Raw genomic sequence first — 26,244 nt, 5'->3', positions numbered from 1 at the left:
TGGTCCCCGCAAAACGTCTTTTGAGGAGCTCCTGGAGATCATCTGTAGCTTCTTTCCAAATAAATATTTTTACTAACACTAACTCCTAAAATACAGTTAATAGACAACATAATATGTGTACAAATTTTTAGCTCAATATATTTAAAAGTTTACTCAAACAAAATTCTGGAAAATTCGCTTTTTTCGGCCTTTCAACTGTATATAACCTCTTAAGTTTACTTCGAAGCGATCCTGTAAATAAAACCATGTATTTAAAAAAGAGGTTGTCTGTAAAGTCGGTTTACTGACGATAGTTTAACGTGACAACGTCATAAGAAAATACGGATGTAATGGTTGCAATTTTCAAAACAAAATTTTGAGCATCAGACGTTAATAAGTTAACAACACTAAGAGGCAAGTAGTATGTATATTCCGGGCTACAACGCAATATCAAAAATATTAAAATTTTAATATTTTTATCATTTTAACTCAAAAATTTAACATTTTTACCATTTAACTCATTTTTTTAACTTACAGTTACTCAAAATTTTAACATTTTTTAACATTTAACTCATTTTTTTAGCTTATATTATCTCAAAAAAAAAGTTAAAAATTTTGAATTGGGTCGATTTAGTCCACCCCTAAATTATAGTTACTCGTAGTTAATATTTTTAAGATATTAAAGATATCTATTTTTGATGTACTAGTAATCAATATTTAGGTTGGTACAGTTAAAATTTTGAGTTGGGTCGATTATTATTGATTGATAATTTTAAATATTTATTACAAAATATTTAAAGTAATCTATTCAAACAAAAATAAAAAAAAAAAGTTAAAAATTTTGAGTTGGGTCGATTATTATTGATTGATAATTTTAAATATTTATTACAAAATATTTAAAGTAATCTATTCAAACAAAAATAAAAAAAAAAGTTAAAAATTTTGAGTTGGGTCGATTATTATTGATTGATAATTTTAAATATTTATTACAAAATATTTAAAGTAATCTATTCAAACAAAAATAAAAAAAAAAAGTTAAAAATTTTGAGTTGGGTCGATTATTATTGATTGATAATTTTAAATATTTATTACAAAATATTTAAAGTAATCTATTCAAACAAAAATAAAAAAAAAAGTTAAAAATTTTGAGTTGGGTCGATTATTATTGATTGATAATTTTAAATATTGATTACAAAATATTTAAAGTAATCTATTCAAACAAAAATAAAAAAAAAAGTTAAAAATTTTGAGTTGGGTCGATTATTATTGATTGATAATTTTAAATATTTATTACAAAATATTTAAAGTAATCTATTCAAACAAAAATAAAAAAAAAAGTTAAAAATTTTGAGTTGGGTCGATTATTATTGATTGATAATTTTAAATATTTATTACAAAATATTTAAAGTAATCTATTCAAACAAAAATAAAAAAAAAAAGTTAAAAATTTTGAGTTGGGTCGATTATTATTGATTGATAATTTTAAATATTTATTACAAAATATTTAAAGTAATCTATTCAAAAAAAAATAAAAAAAAAAGTTAAAAATTTTGAGTTGGGTCGATTATTATTGATTGATAATTTTAAATATTTATTACAAAATATTTAAAGTAATCTATTCAAACAAAAAAAAAAACAAAAAAGGATACATTTATTTTTTAAAGTACCTTTCAAAAAAAACGACGAACTCCTCAAAACAAGAGTCTTTGAGTCAGATTTGAACTTGCAACAAAATTATTGTTATAATTCCAACTGCTTAACCAACTCATCTAAACATCATATTCTGAAGTAATGTAATTACAGCTGAGTAGTATGCAAAGCAAGCAATGCTGATCTTATCAACATTGCTCACAATCTATAAATAGAATAAGCATAAGCACAAACCAAAAAAAAAAAATGAAATACTGTTGAATATGTTCACTTTGTGAACCGTTGACGGAGTCAACATGAGTCACAAACTGCAAGATAAGCATAATATTTGATAAGCTTTTATACATCAACACATGTTTCGACAGAGTCGAAACCGTTTGACTTTGTCAAACATGGTTACAAGTGCAGTATGTATTTAGCGTTAGAAGAGGGTGGACGCAAAATAATTGAAACTTCAAATTTGAACTCTTTGAAGTTCAAATTTATAAAATTTACCCAATATTAGTTCATAATTTAAATCTCTTATTAAATATGTTATTGGATTAGATGGATAAATTTTACTAATATAAAATATTTCTCGAGTCCAATTATTTTTATATTTGTTTTCAAATTGTTTTTTATGTGATTGAATTCTTACTTTTTCTCCAATTTTAAAAACTGGTTTTTCTAAATTGTTTCTATTAATTTTAAAACAATTATCAAATATTAATTGTTCATTTTTTTCATTTACTTCACAAGGTTTCATACCAATAGTTCTATGTACATCTTTGTAATTATATTCATATAATATTTTATCAATTACATCAATCCAATTAGTATTTTTCTGAATTTCAAATCGTATTTTTAGTTTTTCATTAATGGTTCTATTAAATCTTTCTACAATTGATGATTTCTTTTCACTAAATGTTTGATACATGTTAATATTGTATTTATCTAAAACTTCTTGGAAATGTTTATTTAAAAATTCTTTACCAGAATCTGTATGAAGTAATTTTGGTGCACAACCTGCTTTTTTAATAATATTTAAAAATGCTTCAGAAGTTGTTTTTCCATCTTTCTTTTTTAATGGTTCTATATAAGCAAATTTAGAAAATGTATCAATTACATTAAGCATATATTTGTATCCTCTATTAATTCTAACATTAACTGTTGTCATAATTAGTAAATCTGCTGCCCATAGTTCATTTATGCCTTTAGTAATAATTTTTCTTCTTTCAAAATTTTTTCTTACTGGTTTATGCAACTCTTTTGCTATTTTAAAATCATTATTTTTAGTATCAATAAATTCATCTTTATCCATTTCAAAAATATTTAAAATTTATTTTAATTAAATAACAATGATATCAGATAAAGTTTTAAAAGAATATATTAAAACACAAAAAGACTTAAAAAATAAACTTCAACAATTTAATTTAAACAAAGTAATAAAACAAGAAAAAATTAATGAAGATCTTCAAGCAATTATTGAACCATTAAATCAATCAGTTATTAATGTTCACAATTTAAATGATAGCTTTAAAAATTTAATAGTAGATTTAAATCAATCAAATCAATCATATAAAAAAACAATAGATGGACATTCACAAAGTGAATATGTTTCAACGGAGTCCAAACCGTTTGACAATAATATGAATTTACAAACTAATGAATTTAACGAAAAGCAACTATCACCAATTAGAAAAACAAACAAACAAAAATTAGTTGAAAGTACACCAACAACTAGCACAGGTTCACGGAGCGAACAGTTGACTCCATCAACATCAAAAGACGCTCTTTTGCGTAGTGCAAATGAAACGTTATCTACACCAGTACAATTTATTTCAGACAAAATTGGAAATATGGCAATGAAATATTTAAATTTAAATAATTCTGATATGAAATTATGTGACAATATTTTTGGTCTAAGATCTGAAGATGGAAAAGATTTATGGATTGGTAATACTGAAGTAAAAATTAGTAATAATGATATTATTTTAAGTAATAAAACTTATAATGGAACAAAAGGGTTATGGGAATTGATAACTTTAAAAGAACCATCAACAGCTGTAACAAATAATGATTTACAAAATTATGAAGAAATTATATTATCAACATATGCTTACATGCAAAATAATGACAAAAGTTCTAAACGTATTAAATCTAGCGTTGGAAATAAATATATGAATTTTATTAGACCAATATTGATTAAAAATAAAATTATAAAAGAAAAAGTAGGATCTGGTTTAAATTCAAAAAATAATCTTTCAAAATCATTACAAAATTTTAAAATTAAAACTAGTTTACCTACTGAATATGTTCGTTTTGCGAATCGTTCACAATGTGAACGTGTTTATTGGAATGATATTAATGAATTAAAAGATAGATTAAATTTGTTGTTAGGAGAGTATAATGCAGGAAATGATAGTCCAGAAATACATAATGAAATTATGAATATTATTGAGGAACTAAGAGAAGAAAATATGTTGACTCTCTCCGAAGGAAACGTATTAACTGTTTAATTAAATTACATATAAATTTAAATAAATTAAAAAATTTTTTTCTAATAAATGGGAATTGATAAGTTTGGACAAAAATCTTTTTCAGAAATAAATTCATCTAATGAATATTCTCTTAATAGAATAATATCATTAGAAAATGAAGTTGAAGAAATTCGTTCAAATAGTGATCAAATGAAAGATATTATTAGTAAATTAATGGAATTAAATCAACTACTTCAAAAAGAAGTTGAAAAACAAGAAAAAGATAATGTGGTAGCTTTTGGTGTTGTATATAAAGAAATAGAACAATTAGAAAATAATTTAAATCAAGATATTATTAACATAACTAAACAAGTAGATTTTATAGAAACAAATATTGAAAATTTTAAAAACAGTTTAGAAAAACAATTGGATAGTTATTCGGAAAAACAAATTTTAATTGATAATTATCTTAAAGATTTAGTTTTACAAAATAAAGACAATATTAATCAAAATAATATTACTAAACAAAATGATGAAACTAATAATAAGATTGATAAAAGTATTCAAGTAGATGAATATATAAAACAATTAAATATTGAAGAAAGTGAAACAGATATTGAAGAAAGTAAACTACAAATTGAAACAAATATAATTCAAAAATAATTTAAAAAATTCATACATATATAAATGATAAACAAAAATAATAAATCAAAATAAAAATTCAAATATTCAACATCGTTGAAATATGTTCACATCATATTTCATTTGAAATTAAAAAAAAAAACTTAATCTAATATAATTAATAATTTAATGTATAGTAAATAGGAGGGGTTCGTTTTAGTTACCTACATTTCCTATTTCATAATGTCCCCAGGGTAATTTGTAAGTCTTATTTAACTTATCGTTATCATTATTATTCAACTTTTTATTGAAATAAAACTTATCATCATAGGGTGACAATCCTATTTTATTCTCTTCTGTAGTATATAGTTTATTATCATATGATCTAATATTATGAACAGTTTCATTTTTATTTTTTAAATTAATTAAACAATTCTTATAATCTTCAATTGTTAACTTTTTAATATTATTTTTCTTTATTCCTTTACAAACTTTTTTATCACAAACATCGGTCTTAAATGCATACATTTTACTTCTAAGTCCACAAAATTCTCTAATTGGTATTCCATTATATTCATCTTTAAATTTTCCTGGTACTTTTTTATTAATATTAGATTTTAAATCTTCAATTGGAAAATTATCTATATAATCACTGGTATCATAATTATCTAGATCATCTTTCATTTCAGAATAAATATCAAAATCATCATCAATATGTTTACCTTCAAAATAAAGAATAAATGAATCAGTATCTGTTCCTAATAATTTCATTCTATTACCATATTTAGTTTTAAGTTGTACATACATTTTAAACATTAATAATTTTGATAAATCTAAAATATTTTGACCTCCAAAGATAGGTTTATTTAATTTAATATTTGTATTTTTACCAAACACTACACACATATTATGATCTATTATTTTTCTTGATTGATATGTATTTCTACTTATTAGTTTTCTCATAATTTTTTCAGTTTTAACTATTCTAACATTAAGTCTATTTCTAACATTTTCCATTTGCTTACCATATACACTATTATTCATAAGTTTGAAAAAATCTTTTTCAAAATCGTTTTTAGCTTCTTTTCTAAGTGTTGTATTTTTTTCAATATAATTTTTTAACCATGCTTCTTGTCTACATTTAATACCTCTATGAATTTTAGTTAAAATTACACCATTATTTAAATATTCTTTTAATAATCTTATATCAATTATATAATTTTTCTTTGGTAACAACGTACACATTAATTTTTTAATTTTATCATTTGGTTTACTACCAATCCCTTTATTAATTAAGTCTGTTTGATTTGGTGATAAATCTTCAAATTGTGGAACATAATGATGAGGTGCTGGAGCATAATCATTATAAAAGTTGTGTAATTCCGGAGGAATACTTATATCAACTTCTAATGTATATCCAATATTATTATCATCAAAATCTTTATTTAAAATATTATCAACATTACAAAAATATTTAATTTCATCTTCATTTAACCATTCATGATTACCAACACTTAATTTTTGTGACATGGCCCATCCATATAAATTATTTGCATCTAAATATAAAATATAACTTGTTAATTTTTTAGAATCGTATATACCTTTAAGAGAAGCTTCCTCTTTACTTAATTTATAAACTTGTTCTACAATATCAACATGTTCACTCTGTGAACCGTTGACAGAGTCAACATGTTCCTTTCGGTAACCGTTGACATGGTCAATATGTTCACTCTGTGAACCGTTTCCTTCGGAAATGTAATAATAACAATTATTAGCTTTAGCATAGTTATGTGCAATTTGTGATATTCCACCTCTAGTTCCACTTTCATAAAATTCATACATATCTTGATCTGTTAATAATTCTAATTTTTGTTTGGTTAATTTTAAAGCAGATGAATTACTTAAATGTGGTGAACTTATATAATGTATAGGATCTAAATTATAATTTTTAAAACATTCTTTTCTAAAATTATCAAATACATCACTTAAAAGTATAACATCTAATTTCAAATACCAGTTATGATAGTCTCTAAATGTTTTACAATTAAAATGTTTCCAAAATTTATTTGCAAATTTATAATCGTTAATATTAATATTTCCATTTAATGATGAATTAAAATTTTCAAGATTTGGAAATTCTGTTATACTTAATTTTTTATAATCATCAATAAATTCATATGGATATACACCTTTTCTAAGTAAATAACATTTATTTTTTAATGATAGATTTTTAAAAATATTATTAAAGTTTTCTAAATGATCAAAATTAATAGGTTTTATATTTTTAGTATTACAAACTGAACAAATACTACAAGCATATATTTTATTCTCAGTATTTTTACTAACTTTATAAGATACATAATCCATTTTTCTTATTTTCTTACATGTTACACAATATATATCATTAACATCTAATAAATTTTTAACAGCTTTATCTAATGAAGTATTTATAAATTCCATTGAATCTATAAATCTTAATTCTATTTTTTCGACAACTGTATATAATTCTAAATCTGTTGAATTACAATTACGACAAGTGTTTCTTGTCTTTAAATTATATTGATATTTACATTTTTCATTTTTACATTTTAAATATTTAGTTTCACCTACAATAACTGGTTTTTTAATTTGTTTAAATTTTTCAGTACTCGTTGCTAGAACACTAGTTTCAGTTTCAGGATGAAATTCATCTAAATATTTTAGAAATAATTTTGAATCATAACCTTTTAAATTATGAATAATAATTGGTAAAAATTTTGGCATCTTTAACTTTAGATTACATTTATTACATAAAGCCATTCTATATTTACCAGTTGTATGGTCATGATCCCAACATTTTTTATTTTCTTCAGAAAATGGAATATCACAAATTTCACAATTGTTAGTATTATCAAACTTTAATATCGATTCTTTATCCTGAATTATATTATTCAATTTTCTTACTTCATAATAATCTTTAGCATATTTTATTAAATTATCTAAGAATGATTTCAATAGCACTTTTCTATTAGAAGTATTCTTTGAAATATATTGTTTGTTATAAGTGTTATAAATACCATAACTATTTGGAATGTGTTCATGAAGTAATATTGTATTTTTACATTTGTCAGATTTTTTTTTATTAATTTTTTCCAAAGTACATTCAAAATCAGCATATAAAGTATATGGATGAAATAATTCTGCACCATTAGATTTATATTTTAAAATATTTTCACCCTCTTTAGGTAACTTTATATTTTGTATTATATTATTATCATCTTTTAATAAATAACATGTTTTTATATGTTCTTCTAATTTATCAGATTTTTCAAAATGTTTAAAACATTTATTACAAATATGTAGATGTTCATGCTGATGATGAATTTTACCACTTAAAAATCCAGATAAATTTTTAATTAATACAAAATGAGATTTGTATGTTTCTTCTGTAATATTTTCTTCTATATATATAATATTAATATGTTTTCTGAACAATCCATTAACTAAAGAACCAAAAGAATTACTTTTATACATTAATTGAGTTTGGTAATATTCATCATCATTTTTTTCTGAATCATAATGATAAAAATTCATGGTAATATTAAAATAATCTTCTAATTTTTTAACATTTTCTTCATTAATTATAAATGGAAATTCTAAATTTAGATTTTTAAATTTATCATCATTTTCTAAATCTTCAAGATATTTTTTATATTTTGTTGGTCTTTGAGGATCTTTAACAATTTCATCTTGATGAATAGAATATAAAATACAATATAAAATACATTTATTATCAGTATTTTTAATATTAACACAATTTCTATTAGTAAATGGAATATATGATCCAGCAAGAATTTGAGACTTATCTCTACTAATATGTGTTTTTACTATTCTAACAAAGCTAGTAGCAGATTTTATTGTACATTTTTCTGAGAATTTATTATTTATTTCCTCTATCATTAAATAAAATTCTTTTGTATAGTTTAATTTATTAACATAATGTATTTCTGATCTATACCAATATTCATATTCTTCAATTTCATTAGTTTTTTTATTAATAGTCGTAAGAATTACCGCTGTTCCTAAAGACACTTTAAAATTACTATATTTTTTAAAACCTTTGAAAAAATATTTGAAACAATTTCTTTTTATTAATTCTAAATGCTTTTCAATATCAAATTCTTCATTATTTGTAAACTCTAAATCAGCAACCATATTGTTAAAACATGAACCATTTAATTGTTTTTCTTGAATATCAATAATATCAAAATCATAATCATCAAAATTTTGAAATATATTTTGAATAACATCATTATTATGCTTTTCTATTAAAACACTTATTATGTTTAATAAACTATTTTTATTTTTATTGTACCAATATTTTGGCAATTGAAAAATATGTTTATTTGCTCTAATATATTTTTTTAAATTTTTTAAATTTTTAGATTTCAATTCTTTAATATTAAATGGATTCATTTTTATTTGGTTGATATTTTTACTTAATTTTTCCTTATTTATATAGAAAAATTTTTTTTAATAATTTAACTTCGCACCTCAAACATTTTAATACTTTAAATTGTGATGTAAATACTAATTAAATTTATTTAACTTAATTAGAAATTAATTTTTATCAGAATTTTTTTCATTATTTTCTTTATTATTAATATATTTAATATGAAATTGAGATTTTAAATGACGTTGTTTATGTGGAAGAGTATAATTTACACCACATTCACACTCTACGCTTGTAGTTCTACTTGGTAATGAGTTACGATATGCGAATTTTTGATTGTAACATTTTTTACAATACCCCTTATTCAAATTAGAAATAGTTGTTTCTTCTAAGCATGAAAAACATATTTTTTTACCATCTATAATAGATAAACATATTTTTTCACCATTTATTATTTTATGATATAATCTTTGTTTTGGTATGTTTCCTTCGTGAATGGTTTCTTTTGAAAACATAATTTCACTCATTATTTCCAATTTATTAACAAATATTTTTTTTTAATTTATGTTAACTTTGTTAACTATTTTCTTCGAAAATATCAATTTACATTTCTAATATTTAATCTTATACTAATTTTTTCTTTTCTAAAATCAATGAAATTATTATCCTGATCAACTATATAAATAGTTATATTTCTAATAGTATTTGTATTTACTGGATAGTATATTAAATTTGTAGGTATTTCATTTATTTTTTCACCAGGTTTATCATTGATAAAAAATTCATGAATAATATTTGTTTGTTTATTATTTTCATAACTACCTCCTACAATATTACATTTTATTCTAATAGAATTAACATTCATAATATTTACTGGTAAATCAGATGATACTAATGTATTAGGTTGAATAATTTGTTCACTAAATCCTAGTAATGAAGCTATGGAATTTTTTTGTGTAAAATCAATAATATAATCACTTTTAATTTCAACTTTTAATGTTGTCATATTTGGTTTAATAGTAATACCCTTTATTTTCTCTTTTATAAAATTGCTTATATCATTTATTTCATATGAACCAGTTGGGAATGTAATTATTTTGTTAACACTGTTAATTGTATGTAAATTATCTTGTGAATCATTTCCTTCGAAAATATGTTCACTTTGTGAACCAATGACAGAGTCAACATAATGTAAAATATTATTTTTTAATTTTTCAGATATGTTCGGTATAGAATTATAAGTAGAAAAATTAAGCAAACACATTTCAAAATCATGTTTAACTTCATTTGACTCTGTTGAAATATGTTTATTATCTAAAATTATTGGTTCATCAAAATTACATGAAATTATTGAAGTATTTCCATCTAATGATATAGTCGGCATTATTTAATTAAGTAAAAATTTTAAACATAGATGACCACAAATTATTTCATTTATTTCTTGATCAATATTATTATTAAAAATTACAGTATTTTCATTAGTTTTGAAATATTTTTCTATTAATATTGGTAATTTATTTATAGCAAAGGAATCATAGTAAAAAATATGATTATTATATTTTTTATATGCTACCCAGTGTGTACCATTACCATTATTATTATCTAAATTTATTATTCCACATTCTATATCTTTTATCTTTTTTGGTAATCTATCTTTCATGAATACACCTCTAAAATTTGCTATATTAAATTTTCTAGCATATTTTTTTAAATCATAATTACTTAATGGTTTAATTGGAATTAATTCAAAATCAAATTTTTTTTAAGTAACATACCATTACCAGATTTTTTAAGTAACATACCATTACCAGATTTTATATTTTTTTCTTCTAATGCTTTATTATGATGTATTTTTTCTTCTAATAATTTATCGTTAGTTTTTTTATCATTATATGCTCTATATAATGTTGTTCCTGCAGTAACTGCAGCTCCTATTGCTGGAATAAGTGGTAATAGTGCTGGTAAAAATCCGCCAATTTTTTCATTATTAAAACTTTGTAACTGAGACATAGATAATTTTAATATAAAAATTTTAAAAGTAGTTTTATTATTATCTAAATGTTTTTTTATTGAATTAATTTGTTTTCTAGTTAATGGTAAATATGTTTCATTCATTACACTTTCTTTAGTTCTTTGTAATTGAATTGGTTCTAATTTTATAGTAATATCTGTTTTATTTTTCATAGCATCATAAACTTGTTTTTGTTGATCCTCATTTAGAGATATTGGATATTTAATATATCGTCCACATTTTGGAATAAAATTAATTTCATTTTCATTTGTATTATGTTCACTTTGTGAACCGTTAACAGAGTCAACATTTATCAATTCTTCAGTTAATGAATTGTGAGTTGTTAAACCCATACCCATTTTTCTTTTAAATTTCATAGCATTAGTAGTTAAATATGCATTTACTTTTTCTGATAAACTAGCATCTTTTGCTGAAACTCTTGACCATGCTTTATCTTCTAAAATTTTATCAGCTTCATGTCTTTTCTTTATATCGTTACTTTTAGAATATGCAATATCATGTTCTTTAGCTGCTTCATCTAATTTATTAATTGGATGTATATCTTTTTCAAGTTTTAATTCAAGATTAGTACCAGGTCCTAAATAATTATATCCTGGAGAATGTAATTCAAATGGAAGATTATTTATAAGATTATTTATAATACCACTACCATAATATCGCACCATTTATTATAATAGAAAATGTGATGTATTTATTTATTTATTTGGATAATTATTAATCATGAACTGAAGGTAAACTTGAAATATCATCATCAACTTTTTTATTAATATTAGACAATTCGTTTTTATTTTTCTTATTTATTTTAGTTACATTCTTTAAAAGTTCCTCTGTTAAACTATTTGATTTAGTCTGTCGAGAATTGTATTCATTTGTCGAGAATTGTCGAGAATTGTCTTCTTTTGTCGAGAATTGTCGAGAATTGTCTTCATTTTTAGTGTTTTTGCCAATAATTTCAATACCAAGTAATTTAAGTCCATTATTAAGAGAATCGCGTGAAATATGATTTTGTTCGCAAAATTTTACTTTAGTTAATTTTAAAGTACTAGCTTGTTCTAAATAATTAATAGCTAAATTTCTTTCTCTAATTTGTTTAAGTTCTTTAGCATTTTTTGGAATATGAATATTTTTTGAATTTTTAAAACTTTTTGTTTTCCCTTGTAGTGATACAAGTGGTGAAACAGTTCTAGTAGAAGGGCTTGGACGATTGTATAAATTAGTTATATTCTTATACATTTTATTAATTTTAATTTATTTATAAAAAAATTTTTTAAAATAATTATATTTTTCTTAGTGTTTCAATATAAAAAAATATTAAAAATTTTTATTATAATAAATGTCGAATATACATACAATTGAAGAATTTAAAACAAATACTGATGTGCCTATCTTGAAATTAAGAGGATCTAGTATAAAACTATTAAATAAAGAAGAAATAGAAAAAGAGGTTAAACAAACACAAGAATTTATTAGGCAACATAAATCTCAGTTTAATAATAGAAGTGGTTTTGTTCAATGTTTAAATGATGCACTTAAAAATAATGATCATGTATGGCATGAATATGCTGTTTGTATTATGAAAAGTGTTAAAAATATTAAAGATTATAATATTGAATTACATTCAGAATCAAATAAAATATTAGTAAATGAATTATTAAATGAGAAAGCTATATTAGAATTTAGTTTAATGAGTTATGAAGAAATTATTGGCAAATTAAATGATGATATGTATGAGTTACAAGTAAATTATGATATTCTTGAATCAGAACATAATAACCTTATAAATAGCATTGAAAATAAAAACGCTGCATTAGCTGAAAAATATAAGAACAATTTTATTAAAAGACAAAAAGCTATTGAAGAATCTAAAACAATGAAGATTGGACTAGTAAATAAAAAAATTACAACACAAAAACTCAATGATTTATTGAAAAGTGTAAGTAAAATGAAATAAAAAAAAAAATATTGTTAATAAATGAATACTTGTGTTAATATTATTCCATATCAAAATGATTGTATATCACAGTTATACATAATTGATGCTAATAATAAATATAATGGAGGATGTAGATGTGTCATAATGGATCCGTCTTTATTAAAATTAATTTCTATTGTAATTTTTATTGTAATTGCAATTCTTATATTTTATGCAATATATTTAGATATACAAAAAAAGGTAATTGAAAATGAATGTAAAAAGATTAACAAAAAAAAAAATATTAAAAATATTTAGGATTTTTTCTATTGCATTAAATGAATAATTGTAAAAACAATTTTGATAAAAATAATCAATTATCAAAAATAGATTTTATTATTTCAAATGGAATAGATAAAATAATGCAAAATGAATACATTTCAATGGTACTAATTATTATTCTATTAATAATGTTTTTTTATAATTTGATAAGACAATTAAATACAAGACTACAATTATTTTAAACATAGGTTTCGACCTAGTCAAAACATATTAGTAAATTTTTAATAATATTTTTTAGTTAAATAAATGAAAGAAGAAAAAGGTATCGAATCTTATGACTTTTATGAACATTTGCCATCTAATTCTACACTATTAAATGAATATGGAAGACCAATAGAAATAAATATTAATAATCAAGACATTAAAACGTTACCATCAAAAAGTTTACTTAATATTAGAGGTCAAATTATTGCTAAAGATAAAGATGGTAAAATATTAGATAAACTTAATCCTGATAAAATAAATTTTGTGAATAATGGTATAATAAATCTGTTTAGTAAAATTACATATTTTATTAATTCAGTTGAAATTGATAAAATTGAAAATCCTGGAATAACAACAACAATTAAAGGCTTAGCATCATTTTCTAATGATTTATCATTAAATAATGCTGGTTGGCAAATTGTAAATAAAGGTAGTGTTTGTAATAAGAAAGGTTATTTTTCTGTTAGCATTCCATTATGTATATTAATTGGGTTTTTTGATGATTACAAAAATTTCATTTTTAGAATTAATCAAAAATTAGAATTAATAAGATCAAATGATGATACAAATTGTTTAATTATTGATAATAGTTTAAGTGATCATACTTTTTCTATTGATATTAATCAAATTATATGGAGAATGCCTCATGTTAAATTTTCAGTTGAAGTTGATCATGAAATTAATAAAAAAATTTCAAATAATACAAACTTTCAAATGTATTTTAGAAATTGGAGATACTATTGTACTACTGCAATTCCAGCTGTAAAGACTTATACCTGGAATATAACATCATCTAGTGCTAAACCTAGATATTTTCTTATTGCATTTCAAACATCAAGAAATCAGAATAATTATGAAGACAATAGTAAATTTGACCATTGTAATTTAGAAAATGTTGTAGTTAAATTAAATACAAATAGATATCCAAACTATGATATGCAACTATCTATTAATCAAAATAAATTTGATACATTATATAATATGTTTCTAGATTTTAAAAATTCATATTATGGTTCTAGTATAAATAATTTACCAATAGTTAATTGTGATACATTTTTAAAAGAATATCCAATAATATGCATTGATACATCTAAACAGAATGAGGTAATTAAAGAGGCTGCTATTGATATTAAAATTGAATTTAAATGGACAGAAGATTTTCCATCAAATACAGTCGTTCACTGTTTAATTATTAGTGATGATAGTTATTCATATAATCCACTAACAAATCAAGTGATGCATGTTTGACTTGTTTTTTTTAATTTTTATAAAATTAAAATTAACTAAAAATTAATTGAAATAAATATGTAATTAATTATATTAATAGATTAAAAAAATTTATCTAAAATTCTAAATTATGGATGGTCATTTAAAAGTTACTAAATTAGATAATAAAATTAAATTAACTATTCAAAATTTTGATACTCATAAACCAATAAAAAGATTAAATGAAATATTTCCGAATATTATTAGAGCAATTATTTGTGGACCAAGTAATTGTGGAAAAACAAATGTATTATTAAATATATTATCAAAGATTTATTATTCTGATATAATAATTTGTTCAAAAACTTGCTATCAAGAAAAATATAAATTTTTAGAAGATATGATAATTCAATTCAATAAATTGTGTGTTAAAAATGATTTGGAATCTAAAGATATAAAATGTTTATCAATTCAATCTCTACCAACACCTGAAAATATTAAACCATATTCTGTAATAATATTTGACGATATCTCTACAGAACAACAAGATAATATTGCCAATTATTTTGCTTATGGTAGACACAATAACATTTCTTGTTTTTATTTATGTCAAACATATTCAAAAATACCTAAACAATTGATAAGAGATAATGCAAACTATATAATTTTATTTAAACAAGATAAGACTAATCTGAAACACATATTTAATGATCATTGTAATGATATTGATTATGATATTTTAAAAAATATGTGTATTCAATGTTGGAAAGAACAGTTTGGATTTTTAGTAATAGATAAAGAACAAGAAACAAATGATGGTAGATATAAAAAAATGTTTGAATTTTTCTTTACAATATAAAAAATGTTTGAATTTTTGTTTAAATAAGATTTTTATTTTTTATTATATCCAGTTATTTTGGAAATCTTTATATTTTTCATTTTTTTCATCAAAAACTATATCTAATATTTTTCTATATTTATATAATCCATCAATGGTGGGCAGCAGATTTACTAATTATGACAACAGTTAATGTTAGAATTAATAGAGGATACAAATATATGCTTAATGTAATTGATACATTTTCTAAATTTGCTTATATAGAACCATTAAAAAAGAAAGATGGAAAAACAACTTCTGAAGCATTTTTAAATATTATTAAAAAAGCAGGTTGTGCACCAAAATTACTTCATACAGATTCTGGTAAAGAATTTTTAAATAAACATTTCCAAGAAGTTTTAGATAAATACAATATTAACATGTATCAAACATTTAGTGAAAAGAAATCATCAATTGTAGAAAGATTTAATAGAACCATTAATGAAAAACTAAAAATACGATTTGAAATTCAGAAAAATACTAATTGGATTGATGTAATTGATAAAATATTATATGAATATAATTACAAAGATGTACATAGAACTATTGGTATGAAACCTTGTGAAGTAAATGAAAAAAATGAACAATTAATATTTGATAATTGTTTTAAAATTAATAGAAACAATTTAGAAAAACCAGTTTTTAAAATTGGAGAAAAAGTAAGAATTCAATCACATAAAAAACAATTTGAAAACAAATATAAAAATAATTGGACTCGAGAAATATTTTATATTAGTAAAATTTATCCATCTAATCCAATAACATATTTAATAAGAGATTTAAATTATGAACTAATATTGGGTAAATTTTATAAATTTGAACTTCAAAGAGTTCAAATTTGAAGTTTCAATTATTTTGCGTCCACCCTCTTCTAACGCTAAATACATACTGCACTTGTAACCATGTTTGACAAAGTCAAACGGTTTCGACTCTGTCGAAACATGTGTTGATGTATAAAAGCTTATCAAATATTATGCTTATCTTGCAGTTTGTGACTCATGTTGACTCCGTCAACGGTTCACAAAGTGAACATATTCAACAGTATTTCATTTTTTTTTTTTGGTTTGTGCTTATGCTTATTCTATTTATAGATTGTGAGCAATGTTGATAAGATCAGCATTGCTTGCTTTGCATACTACTCAGCTGTAATTACATTACTTCAGAATATGATGTTTAGATGAGTTGGTTAAGCAGTTGGAATTATAACAATAATTTTGTTGCAAGTTCAAATCTGACTCAAAGACTCTTGTTTTGAGGAGTTCGTCGTTTTTTTTGAAAGGTACTTTAAAAAATAAATGTATCCTTTTTTGTTTTTTTTTTTGTTTGAATAGATTACTTTAAATATTTTGTAATAAATATTTAAAATTATCAATCAATAATAATCGACCCAACTCAAAATTTTTAACTTTTTTTTTTATTTTTTTTTGAATAGATTACTTTAAATATTTTGTAATAAATATTTAAAATTATCAATCAATAATAATCGACCCAACTCAAAATTTTTAACTTTTTTTTTTTATTTTTGTTTGAATAGATTACTTTAAATATTTTGTAATAAATATTTAAAATTATCAATCAATAATAATCGACCCAACTCAAAATTTTTAACTTTTTTTTTTATTTTTGTTTGAATAGATTACTTTAAATATTTTGTAATAAATATTTAAAATTATCAATCAATAATAATCGACCCAACTCAAAATTTTTAACTTTTTTTTTTATTTTTGTTTGAATAGATTACTTTAAATATTTTGTAATCAATATTTAAAATTATCAATCAATAATAATCGACCCAACTCAAAATTTTTAACTTTTTTTTTTATTTTTGTTTGAATAGATTACTTTAAATATTTTGTAATAAATATTTAAAATTATCAATCAATAATAATCGACCCAACTCAAAATTTTTAACTTTTTTTTTTTATTTTTGTTTGAATAGATTACTTTAAATATTTTGTAATAAATATTTAAAATTATCAATCAATAATAATCGACCCAACTCAAAATTTTTAACTTTTTTTTTTATTTTTGTTTGAATAGATTACTTTAAATATTTTGTAATAAATATTTAAAATTATCAATCAATAATAATCGACCCAACTCAAAATTTTTAACTTTTTTTTTTTATTTTTGTTTGAATAGATTACTTTAAATATTTTGTAATAAATATTTAAAATTATCAATCAATAATAATCGACCCAACTCAAAATTTTAACTGTACCAACCTAAATATTGATTACTAGTACATCAAAAATAGATATCTTTAATATCTTAAAAATATTAACTACGAGTAACTATAATTTAGGGGTGGACTAAATCGACCCAATTCAAAATTTTTAACTTTTTTTTTGAGATAATATAAGCTAAAAAAATGAGTTAAATGTTAAAAAATGTTAAAATTTTGAGTAACTGTAAGTTAAAAAAATGAGTTAAATGGTAAAAATGTTAAATTTTTGAGTTAAAATGATAAAAATATTAAAATTTTAATATTTTTGATATTGCGTTGTAGCCCGGAATATACATACTACTGAGGCACCATCATCGATTTGACTTTTTCAAGACACTTTACACTCGAAACACTATCTTTCATTTCCTACTTTTCCTATCATCGTCCTATTCTGAACAGAGAAATGGTTCATTACCATGCACACAGGAAGAAGGCATATGCAAATACAAATATGTGAATTTATATACACATGCGCATATACATACATATATATGCTCACTCAAGTAGGACAGAGCCAGATGTCGAACGTTGCTGAACGCGGAGGCCGATTGTGCGTCTTTGTCGTTCGTTCCGCGCTCTCGCTTGCAGTTCAAGCACTTAGCTTACATTTGCTTGCGTACAGTATAGATTCGTACATTTGATATGTCCATATGTTTTTTTATGCATCTTTACATATAGATTTATTCTTTTTGTTTGAAAATTGCGCGAAATTGTATATGTATATGCATGTTTATATGTTTTGGCATAGGACATTTGTATATTAGACTATGAAAATTGCACCAAAGTATATGTATGTATGCATGTTTACATATATTGGTATACAACATATCTTATAAGGTATGTGGTAAATATTACCATACATTTTTTCCTTCATATATAATATAATAATAAAGTGATAATAAACACAATTAAACAACCGGTATTATTAACAACTAGTCGTCACTAATTATAAATTCGGTAAGGATGATGATGATACACTTGGTTTTATTTTAAATTTTTCCAGTAAATCAAATTAATAATGATCAATAAGAAGGCATATGCAAATACAAATATGTGAATTTATATACATATGCGCATATACATGCATATATATGCTCATTCAAGTAGGAGAGGGCCAGATGTCGAACGTTGCCGAATGCGGGGGCCGATTGTGCTCTTTGTCGTTCGTTTCGCTTGCACTTCAAGCAAGGTAACGACCAATGAGCAAGATAACGACGATTAACCAAGATAACGACACATTTTTTCGTGCGTGCAGCCGGCTAAATCAAATTATAAGGTGTTATCACGTAAAAAGTTGTTTCGGCCATTGTTCTTTATTTTGAAAACCAGTGCTTGATGTGCAAAAAATGCATTACTGCTTGTTTACTGCGAGATAAGATTTTATTTTAATGCTAGGCGAAGAGTGTAGCTGCGAAAATTCTTGCACTCTTGATTTGGCTTTTAGCCTACGTACATGCAAACATATGGACGCATATTTATAAGAGTTTCAGCAACAGCCAGTTTATGGATACGATCAATATTTATTTAGAATTATGAAGTTGAGAGCTTCAGGGCACAAAGAACCATTTCGCACGCTGCGATCGGGCAAAATGTAAGCTAAAGTTGTATGCATCATATCTCTACTGAAGGAAATAAATTATTCCTAAACTTACCGGCAAGTAATTGTTTTTAAACGAGCCATCATTGAATTCCATAGGGTAGCTCGGACTGAATATAAACTATTAATGGACCTCTACGGTCGTTAGCCAACAGAAACGATTTCATTTCCTATATATGTATGTATGTATGTTTAAGTACCTGGGGCTTATCGAGGGCTAACGGAAGAATGTGGAAGTCAACAATAGCTTTTTATGATTGTAGCGCCCCGGCAAAAGATGGAGCCTCTCGCCTAAAGTTACATTTTGGCTTAATAATTTGTTGCCAATTTTGTTGCATGGAGTCCTTGTCTGGTGGAACTTGCTGGAAAGTTAAGAAGCTGGAGAGGGTCCAAAGGCCTGTCCTCAATGGAATCAGTGGGGCGCTTCGTTATGGAGGAAAAACTGCTGCTGTATGCGCCACAATCAGATTGAGGGGTTCGAGTCATAAGCTAGGGACACTCTAGTATTCTTAAAAAATGCTTGAGCTCATCCCCATAGTGCTGGATCATTGCACACTCTTGCTAGGTCTGAGTGGAACTTTTTTTATTCATATTCAATCAAGGGAGGAATGGGCGGTGTATAAAATTTGGAGACAAGGCACGGAAAACATATTTACGGATGGCTTGAAGTTGCACGGAAGAGTTGGTGGGGAAGTATTCTGCGAGAAGCTCCTCATTAAGCTCAAAATTAGACTTCCGGACCACTGTAGTTATTTCCAAGTGAAAGTAGCGGCAATTAAAGAAGCAGTGGATTGGTTGCTTACTTCTGTAATTGTGAAGGACAGCCAATCGGTAATTAGGGCCTTTGGCTCGTTATTTGCGCGTTTGAAGTTAGTCGGGGAAAGCCTGACTTCTCTCTCACTTGCATCCGAATACTACGATATTAGGCTCATTTGGATTCCCGGTCGTAGCAGCATACAGGAAAACTGCTGGGCTGATGAGCTGGCTAGACAGAGGACCATGGAGATGATTTCAGCGCAAAATGAGAGGATTGGGGTGCCCTTGAGAACCTGTGGTCTGCTCCTGGAAAGATGGGCCTCGCCTCAACTCAGCGAGCGCAAATGTGTAAGGTCACGAGGGCGCTAGAGGGAACTTCTAAGGCTAACAAAGCAACAGCTCTCGAGGTAGGTTTCCTTGGTAGGTTTTCTTACCGGATAATGTCCGTTAGGTGTCTATGCGGTGAGGCTTTAAGTCCTCTCTGCAGAAGCTGTCTGGTGGTCGAGATGCAATCATCTTAGCACCTTCTTCTCAGCCGTCTTGATTTCGCCGAGCAAAGGCTCAGGCATCTGGGCTCTCACATTAGCTTTAAATCTCACACAGCATGGTGAAATTCATCAGTAGCTCGAAGCGGTTAATATGTACGAACGTAAATTGCCACCGTTGGTCATCGTCCTCTAATCGAAAGCCCCGTCTTCCTGTCTGGTTCCTTACCTTCTCCTTAAAAAAGGGCTCGCTTGGCGAGCTTTGTACACAACTTGTCATCCATCACCTTCCTGATTTGTAGCCACACCGTCTTGCAAGTTGCGCTTGCGGACTTTGAACTGTCGCACAAAACCGGTTACCTTCTCAAGTACGTATACGATCAAAACAAAAATGCAACGTAGACAGCATCATTGACAAAGGGAGAGGGGGCGTGGATAAGTGTATCTTTTATTAATAAACAAGTGCATACATCGTAAGTACATTTGCAATGGGATATCTACCAGAATCACGCATACATATACAGAAACACATGTGGATTGATAACTGCAGTTGCAAGTCATGGAAGCAATTTACTCACATACATATGTACATACATACATATGCTAGTAGCTGTAATGACTGGCGAATTCGTTGACGGAAAATATATAAATGGAATGGCAAAAACTGTTAAGAGTTGAATTGTTAGTTGAACGACAATCTATGGACAGAACGATTTAGCCTTAGAAGACGCAAAAAATAAGAGAAACAAACATATCTTACACATATCTATATTTTGTGTGAGTTGTAAAAATTGTGAAAACTTATTAGTTGCTGTTTAAGTATTCAACAGAAAAAAAATGTGTGTGAAAATTCTGTCGATCAGTGATTTTAATTAAAAAGATCGTTTTGTTTTTAAGTTATAACAGAGTATTTGAGTATTTTTGAGCTGTTGTTGTGATTTAAAATTTTTTAGTCATAATCGAGGTAAATGGATAAGTATTACTTAGAGTATAATTTTTTGAGATGCATTAACTGAATAAAATGCCGCCTGTTAAATTGTGAAGGCTCAAGGCCCCGCCAATGTATATTTTTTACGTTTTATGCGGAAGACGCCGTGGCAAAAAAGAGTGTGTGTGTTTGTGAGCGTATAATTTCTTGTATTTGATTTTTCCATTGCTTTCGCCTACTTTTCCTCTGCACAAACAAGTAATTCCCCTTCTTTTTGTTCGTTTATTCATGGGTTCTAACGACACTGTAAATGTCTTATATCATCCTCCATATAATGCCTCCCCATTTTGTTTGTTTTGTTCATTTGCTTTGTATTGGTAAGGGACTTGACGTCAGACTATTCAAAATCTCGAAAAACAAAGTAAATGTTTTGAGAAGACGCCACCTTCAGTACACAATTCGCCTTAAAACTAGCTCTGAGCTGAATATGAAAGGTTAATTTTTTATGATTTTATGAGGAGTTTTTTCTTGGAGAGGCGAATGTATATGGGTTTTCAGTAAGAGCGCTACAACTTTTGAACTTTTTTTGAATAAAACACAAACGGTTTGACTTTTTTAACTAATTTTTTTTTTATTATCGAGTTTGAACATATGCATTTAAGTATGAAATTCGATTTCTTTTGCATGACCACCGCGTGCACGTTTTACGAAGTCCAATCGTTGAACCCAATTTTCGACCACTCTTTTGCATAAATCGGCTGAAATTCCAGCAATTTCGCGTTCAATATTGGCTCTGAGCTCACAAATCGTCGCCGGCTTGTTACTGTAGACCAATGACTTCACATAACCCCAAAACGGGACGGCTTGTTAAATGGATCGTAAAATGGCCGTAATGCTCTTAAAGTAGCAGCAACAGAACGATTATTTTCATAAAAAATTTGCACGATTTGCAATCGTTGCTCAAGTGTGTAGCGTTCCATGATGAAATGTATACTAATGAAGTTTACAAATGACAAGCGAAAAATAAAAAATATTGCGTCGTTCGCCCTCCCTATCGGAAAAAAGTTGAAGCGCACCTATTGAATAACCCTATATTAGTACAAACCTTTTTTATCATTTGGTGTTTACAACATTCACACTTGCGAATTTGAGACCAAAACTAATTTTAATGGCAACCCGCAGCTTTCGCTCTCAAAAATTCTGTCAAAATTAAAACTAGTTAAAGTAGATATTAAATATAAATATGGAAAATTTAATAAAATTATCTTATTTTAAAAGAAGTAGTAAATGCATGTAGTAACCAGTTGCATTTAATTGTTATTACTATAATTGAGAAAAAAGCAAGTGATGTTTCTTGTGATTCTACCAATTTAATTTGTTATTTGTACCATTTAATTTAATGCTTTCAATTATACCAATAAAATAGTGGTTTAATGCAATTAAACTTACTACAACTTTACATAAAAGTTACAAATTAGCATTTAAACGTAAATGCCATTGATGTTATTTGCATACAAATTTACATAATATTAATAACAAATAATCGCGTTGTTGTGCATGCCTTATTTAGGGTAGAAAGGTAGAATTTTCTTAAAAATGTTAAGTAAATTTTGTTAAGTACTTGCTTTCGGCCAAAGTGAACTAAGTACGATTTTCTTAAAAATATTAAGTAATTTTTGTTTTTCACTTGCTTTCGGCCAAAGTGAAGTAATTTCATATCGGAAATTTAATTTGTATATGTTTATTTTGCATGTATAATTGATTTAATACTTTTTTTTCCTTTGTTTCTTCAATAAAAAAATTCTATTTTGAAGTTGAAAAGTTGTTAAATTTAAAAAGGAAATTTTAATTAATTAGTCATGTTGCCCTTCTATCGTGTTATAATACGTTCATATATAAGTAGACGATCTACTTTTTCGTGTTTAACTCCCAATCTGTAATTAAAAAGTGAGATTTGCCATACAAATTTTCTCTCCCAAAATCTGAGATTATAAAACAATCCTAGATAATAATCATATTTTTTGACATACAACCCTGTGTCTTCTATGTAATAGATCATTATTTTTACGCGTGCAAAGAAAAACGTCAAAGTAAAAACTTAATAAAATGGATGCCGGCAAAGGAAACAGATTTATAGTCATAATTCTAATAAAATGTTTGTTAGATGATATTAACTATGCATTCGTATAACAGAAAAAAAACGGGTGTCCTCTTATTACTTATTATAAAATGTAATATCCAATATCGAATGCGTATTGTTGCCATAATTTTTTGAAACCTCAGTAAACGTCGTTTACGGATTTCCTTTAACTGTTTATTATTAGCAGCGCAATAAAATTGCGCAATTAAATTAGCTATTCCTTCTGCTTATCTCTTCTTCATATCATTAATAATAAATAAACAAACCAAAAACACCGAAATATTTCACCAAAATAATTTCTATGAAGAAAAACCTTTTACAACAGTATTGACAGCTGATTGTCAATTTTGCAGGTAATCTGCCATGTGTGAACGGGTAGATTAATTATGTATATTAGATTTATTGGTAATGCACATGTGAACGTATTATTACGATGTTATGAAGGCGTTGCGGTATTACTTGGCGGCTAAAAGTCAAGTAATATCTCCGACTCTGGCAGTCCTTTTATATTCTCATTTTCGTTCAAGGCGAATTGAGTATCTAAGGTGGCGCCATTAAAAAACAGTTACTTCATGTTTCGCGATTTTGACAAGTCTGATGTCAGCTCCCTCAGCAATACAAAACAAACAAGCGAAAAGAGGAGAAATTATACGCTTTGAAAATTCAATGGCTTGGTAATATTGTGATTTGTGAGATTTAAACTAATCAAACTAATGAAAACAAAGTGCCGTGGGTTAAATTCTGAAATCACAACTTAATATAAAGACTCCAAAGGAAATTTTTTGCGTTTTTATGCGGAAGACGCCGCGGCTAGAAAGTATGTGTGTGTGCGTATAATTTCTTGTATTTGTTTGTTTCCATTGCTTTCGCCTACTCTGCTTCCCCACAAATAAGCAATTCCCCTTCCATTTGTTTATTGATGGGCTCTTACGACACGGCAAACTCGCAAGGAGCAATCTATTTCTCTAGATAACATTCTTAATCTGCTGTATTCTTTACGCCGTGACTTCGAAACAGTTAAGTTTTTTGCCCCTGAATTTCCCCGAAAAATTCAGAAGCAGCAACACTGGCAGCTCTATACGCGATTTACATTGCCCGTTCTGTGAAATTTACAAATATAAGTTTAAAGAATTTTTTCCATGTCGAGTATGTTTGAGACGTCCCACACCTGTAATGACGAATGGAAACTTTGGTGTCGTCTCTGCGCTAAAGAGGATACCCGGAACATTAATGTGTTCTCAGAAGATAATCAAACACCAGCGCCCGTAATGTCTACTTGTAGCCATGGTAAACTTCTTGGCTTCATAGAGGAGTTCTTTCGAGTTCGCGTAAATATAATATTTAAAACAAATATATAAGCTAAAAATAAATACTGGCTTTCATAATATTTATTTGTTTAGATTGAACAGAACGAAGATTTACCGCATTGGCTTTGTGCACAGTGCTTTTCACTGATTTCAACCTTGGCTAAATTTTTTGAGCATGTCAGAAATGTACAAGATATGTACGATGCTATTCAACATTCTGAAGACCGTAAAACATTGGATTTGCAAGTATTTCGAGAGAAATATAACTTGCTTGGAAATGAGTTACCAATGTTTAATTTATTGGATACCAAATCGACCGTTGAAAATATTTTAGTCGAGCCGGATATAATGGTACAAAAATCATTAGATAATATTGTGAAAAGTGAAATAATATCGGATGAAGTGCAAAGCGGAGTATTTTGCAATGAGTTCGAATACAAAAGTGAATTCCAGGATCCTCTTGGTGATGCAGTTGAAAACACTAGTACCGAAGTAAAAAGCGGTAATTATACAAACAACCGTAAAGAAGACATTAATATTAAAGTAGATGAAGATGAGTCGATTGATAAAGACGAGACGATTGATAATCATAATGAACGGCATAGTACAAGAAAGCTTAAAAAGAAACTCAAAACGAGGTCACGTAGTTCTGTGGAAGAATCAACGGAACCCAAATACTTCTGTGGCGACTGCTCGATGCAGTTCCAACGCATTGGCAACTATCGTATACATTTGAAGAAAAAACATGGAAGGGATTTGGAACCGTTGAAATGTCCTAAATGCAGTAGATCCTTCGTTAGTAGATTTAAACTAGATCGTCACATAAAAACACACCTTCCACTGTCGGAGAAGCGTATCTTTCCATGTCCACAATGTGATCGAAAATTCCAAACAAAAGACTATGTGGCCACACATATAAAGTTTGTGCACGAAGATATTCGTCCGTTTATCTGTGAAGAATGCGGGGAAGGTACACGCACTGAAGCTGCACTTCGCGAGCATATGCTCACACACACTGACCTTACGCCTTTTGAATGTGAAGTATGTAAGAAAGCTTTTAAAAATGAGTCCCGTCTAAAGGTAAGCAACA

At 26.0% G+C, this 26,244-nt stretch overlaps 2 protein-coding genes across 7 annotated transcripts in view; one reads left to right on the top strand and one right to left on the bottom strand.

Moving 5' to 3' along the window:
- The window catches only part of LOC128859100 (cytochrome P450 4d2), a 41,115-nt gene that overhangs the window by 10,206 nt on the left and 4,665 nt on the right, over positions 1–26,244 (bottom strand). The window lies entirely within an intron of this gene.
- The window catches only part of LOC128859099 (cytochrome P450 4d2-like), a 45,693-nt gene that overhangs the window by 16,379 nt on the left and 3,070 nt on the right, over positions 1–26,244 (top strand). Inside the window, exons 1-2 of one of the 6 annotated variants that reach the window (XM_054095817.1) lie at positions 24,721–25,175; positions 25,248–26,234. The exons of 1 other annotated variant lie outside the window; for it this stretch is intronic. In XM_054095817.1, coding sequence (XP_053951792.1) covers positions 24,987–25,175; positions 25,248–26,234 — 1,176 coding nt within the window. In that variant the 5' untranslated portion in view covers positions 24,721–24,986. Of the gene's footprint in view, positions 1–21,448; positions 21,744–24,326; positions 24,665–24,720; positions 25,176–25,247; positions 26,235–26,244 lie in introns of those variants that run through there. 4 more of the 6 variants (XM_054095821.1, XM_054095820.1, XM_054095822.1 and 1 more) reach the window with 4 other exon arrangements.

Source organism: Anastrepha ludens, chromosome 3 (assembly GCF_028408465.1).
Source record: "Anastrepha ludens isolate Willacy chromosome 3, idAnaLude1.1, whole genome shotgun sequence".
In the NCBI taxonomy this organism is placed as follows: domain Eukaryota; kingdom Metazoa; phylum Arthropoda; class Insecta; order Diptera; family Tephritidae; genus Anastrepha; species Anastrepha ludens.
The sequence above is the reverse complement of the archived record's forward strand: the minus strand, read 5'-3'. Positions and strand labels throughout refer to the sequence as shown.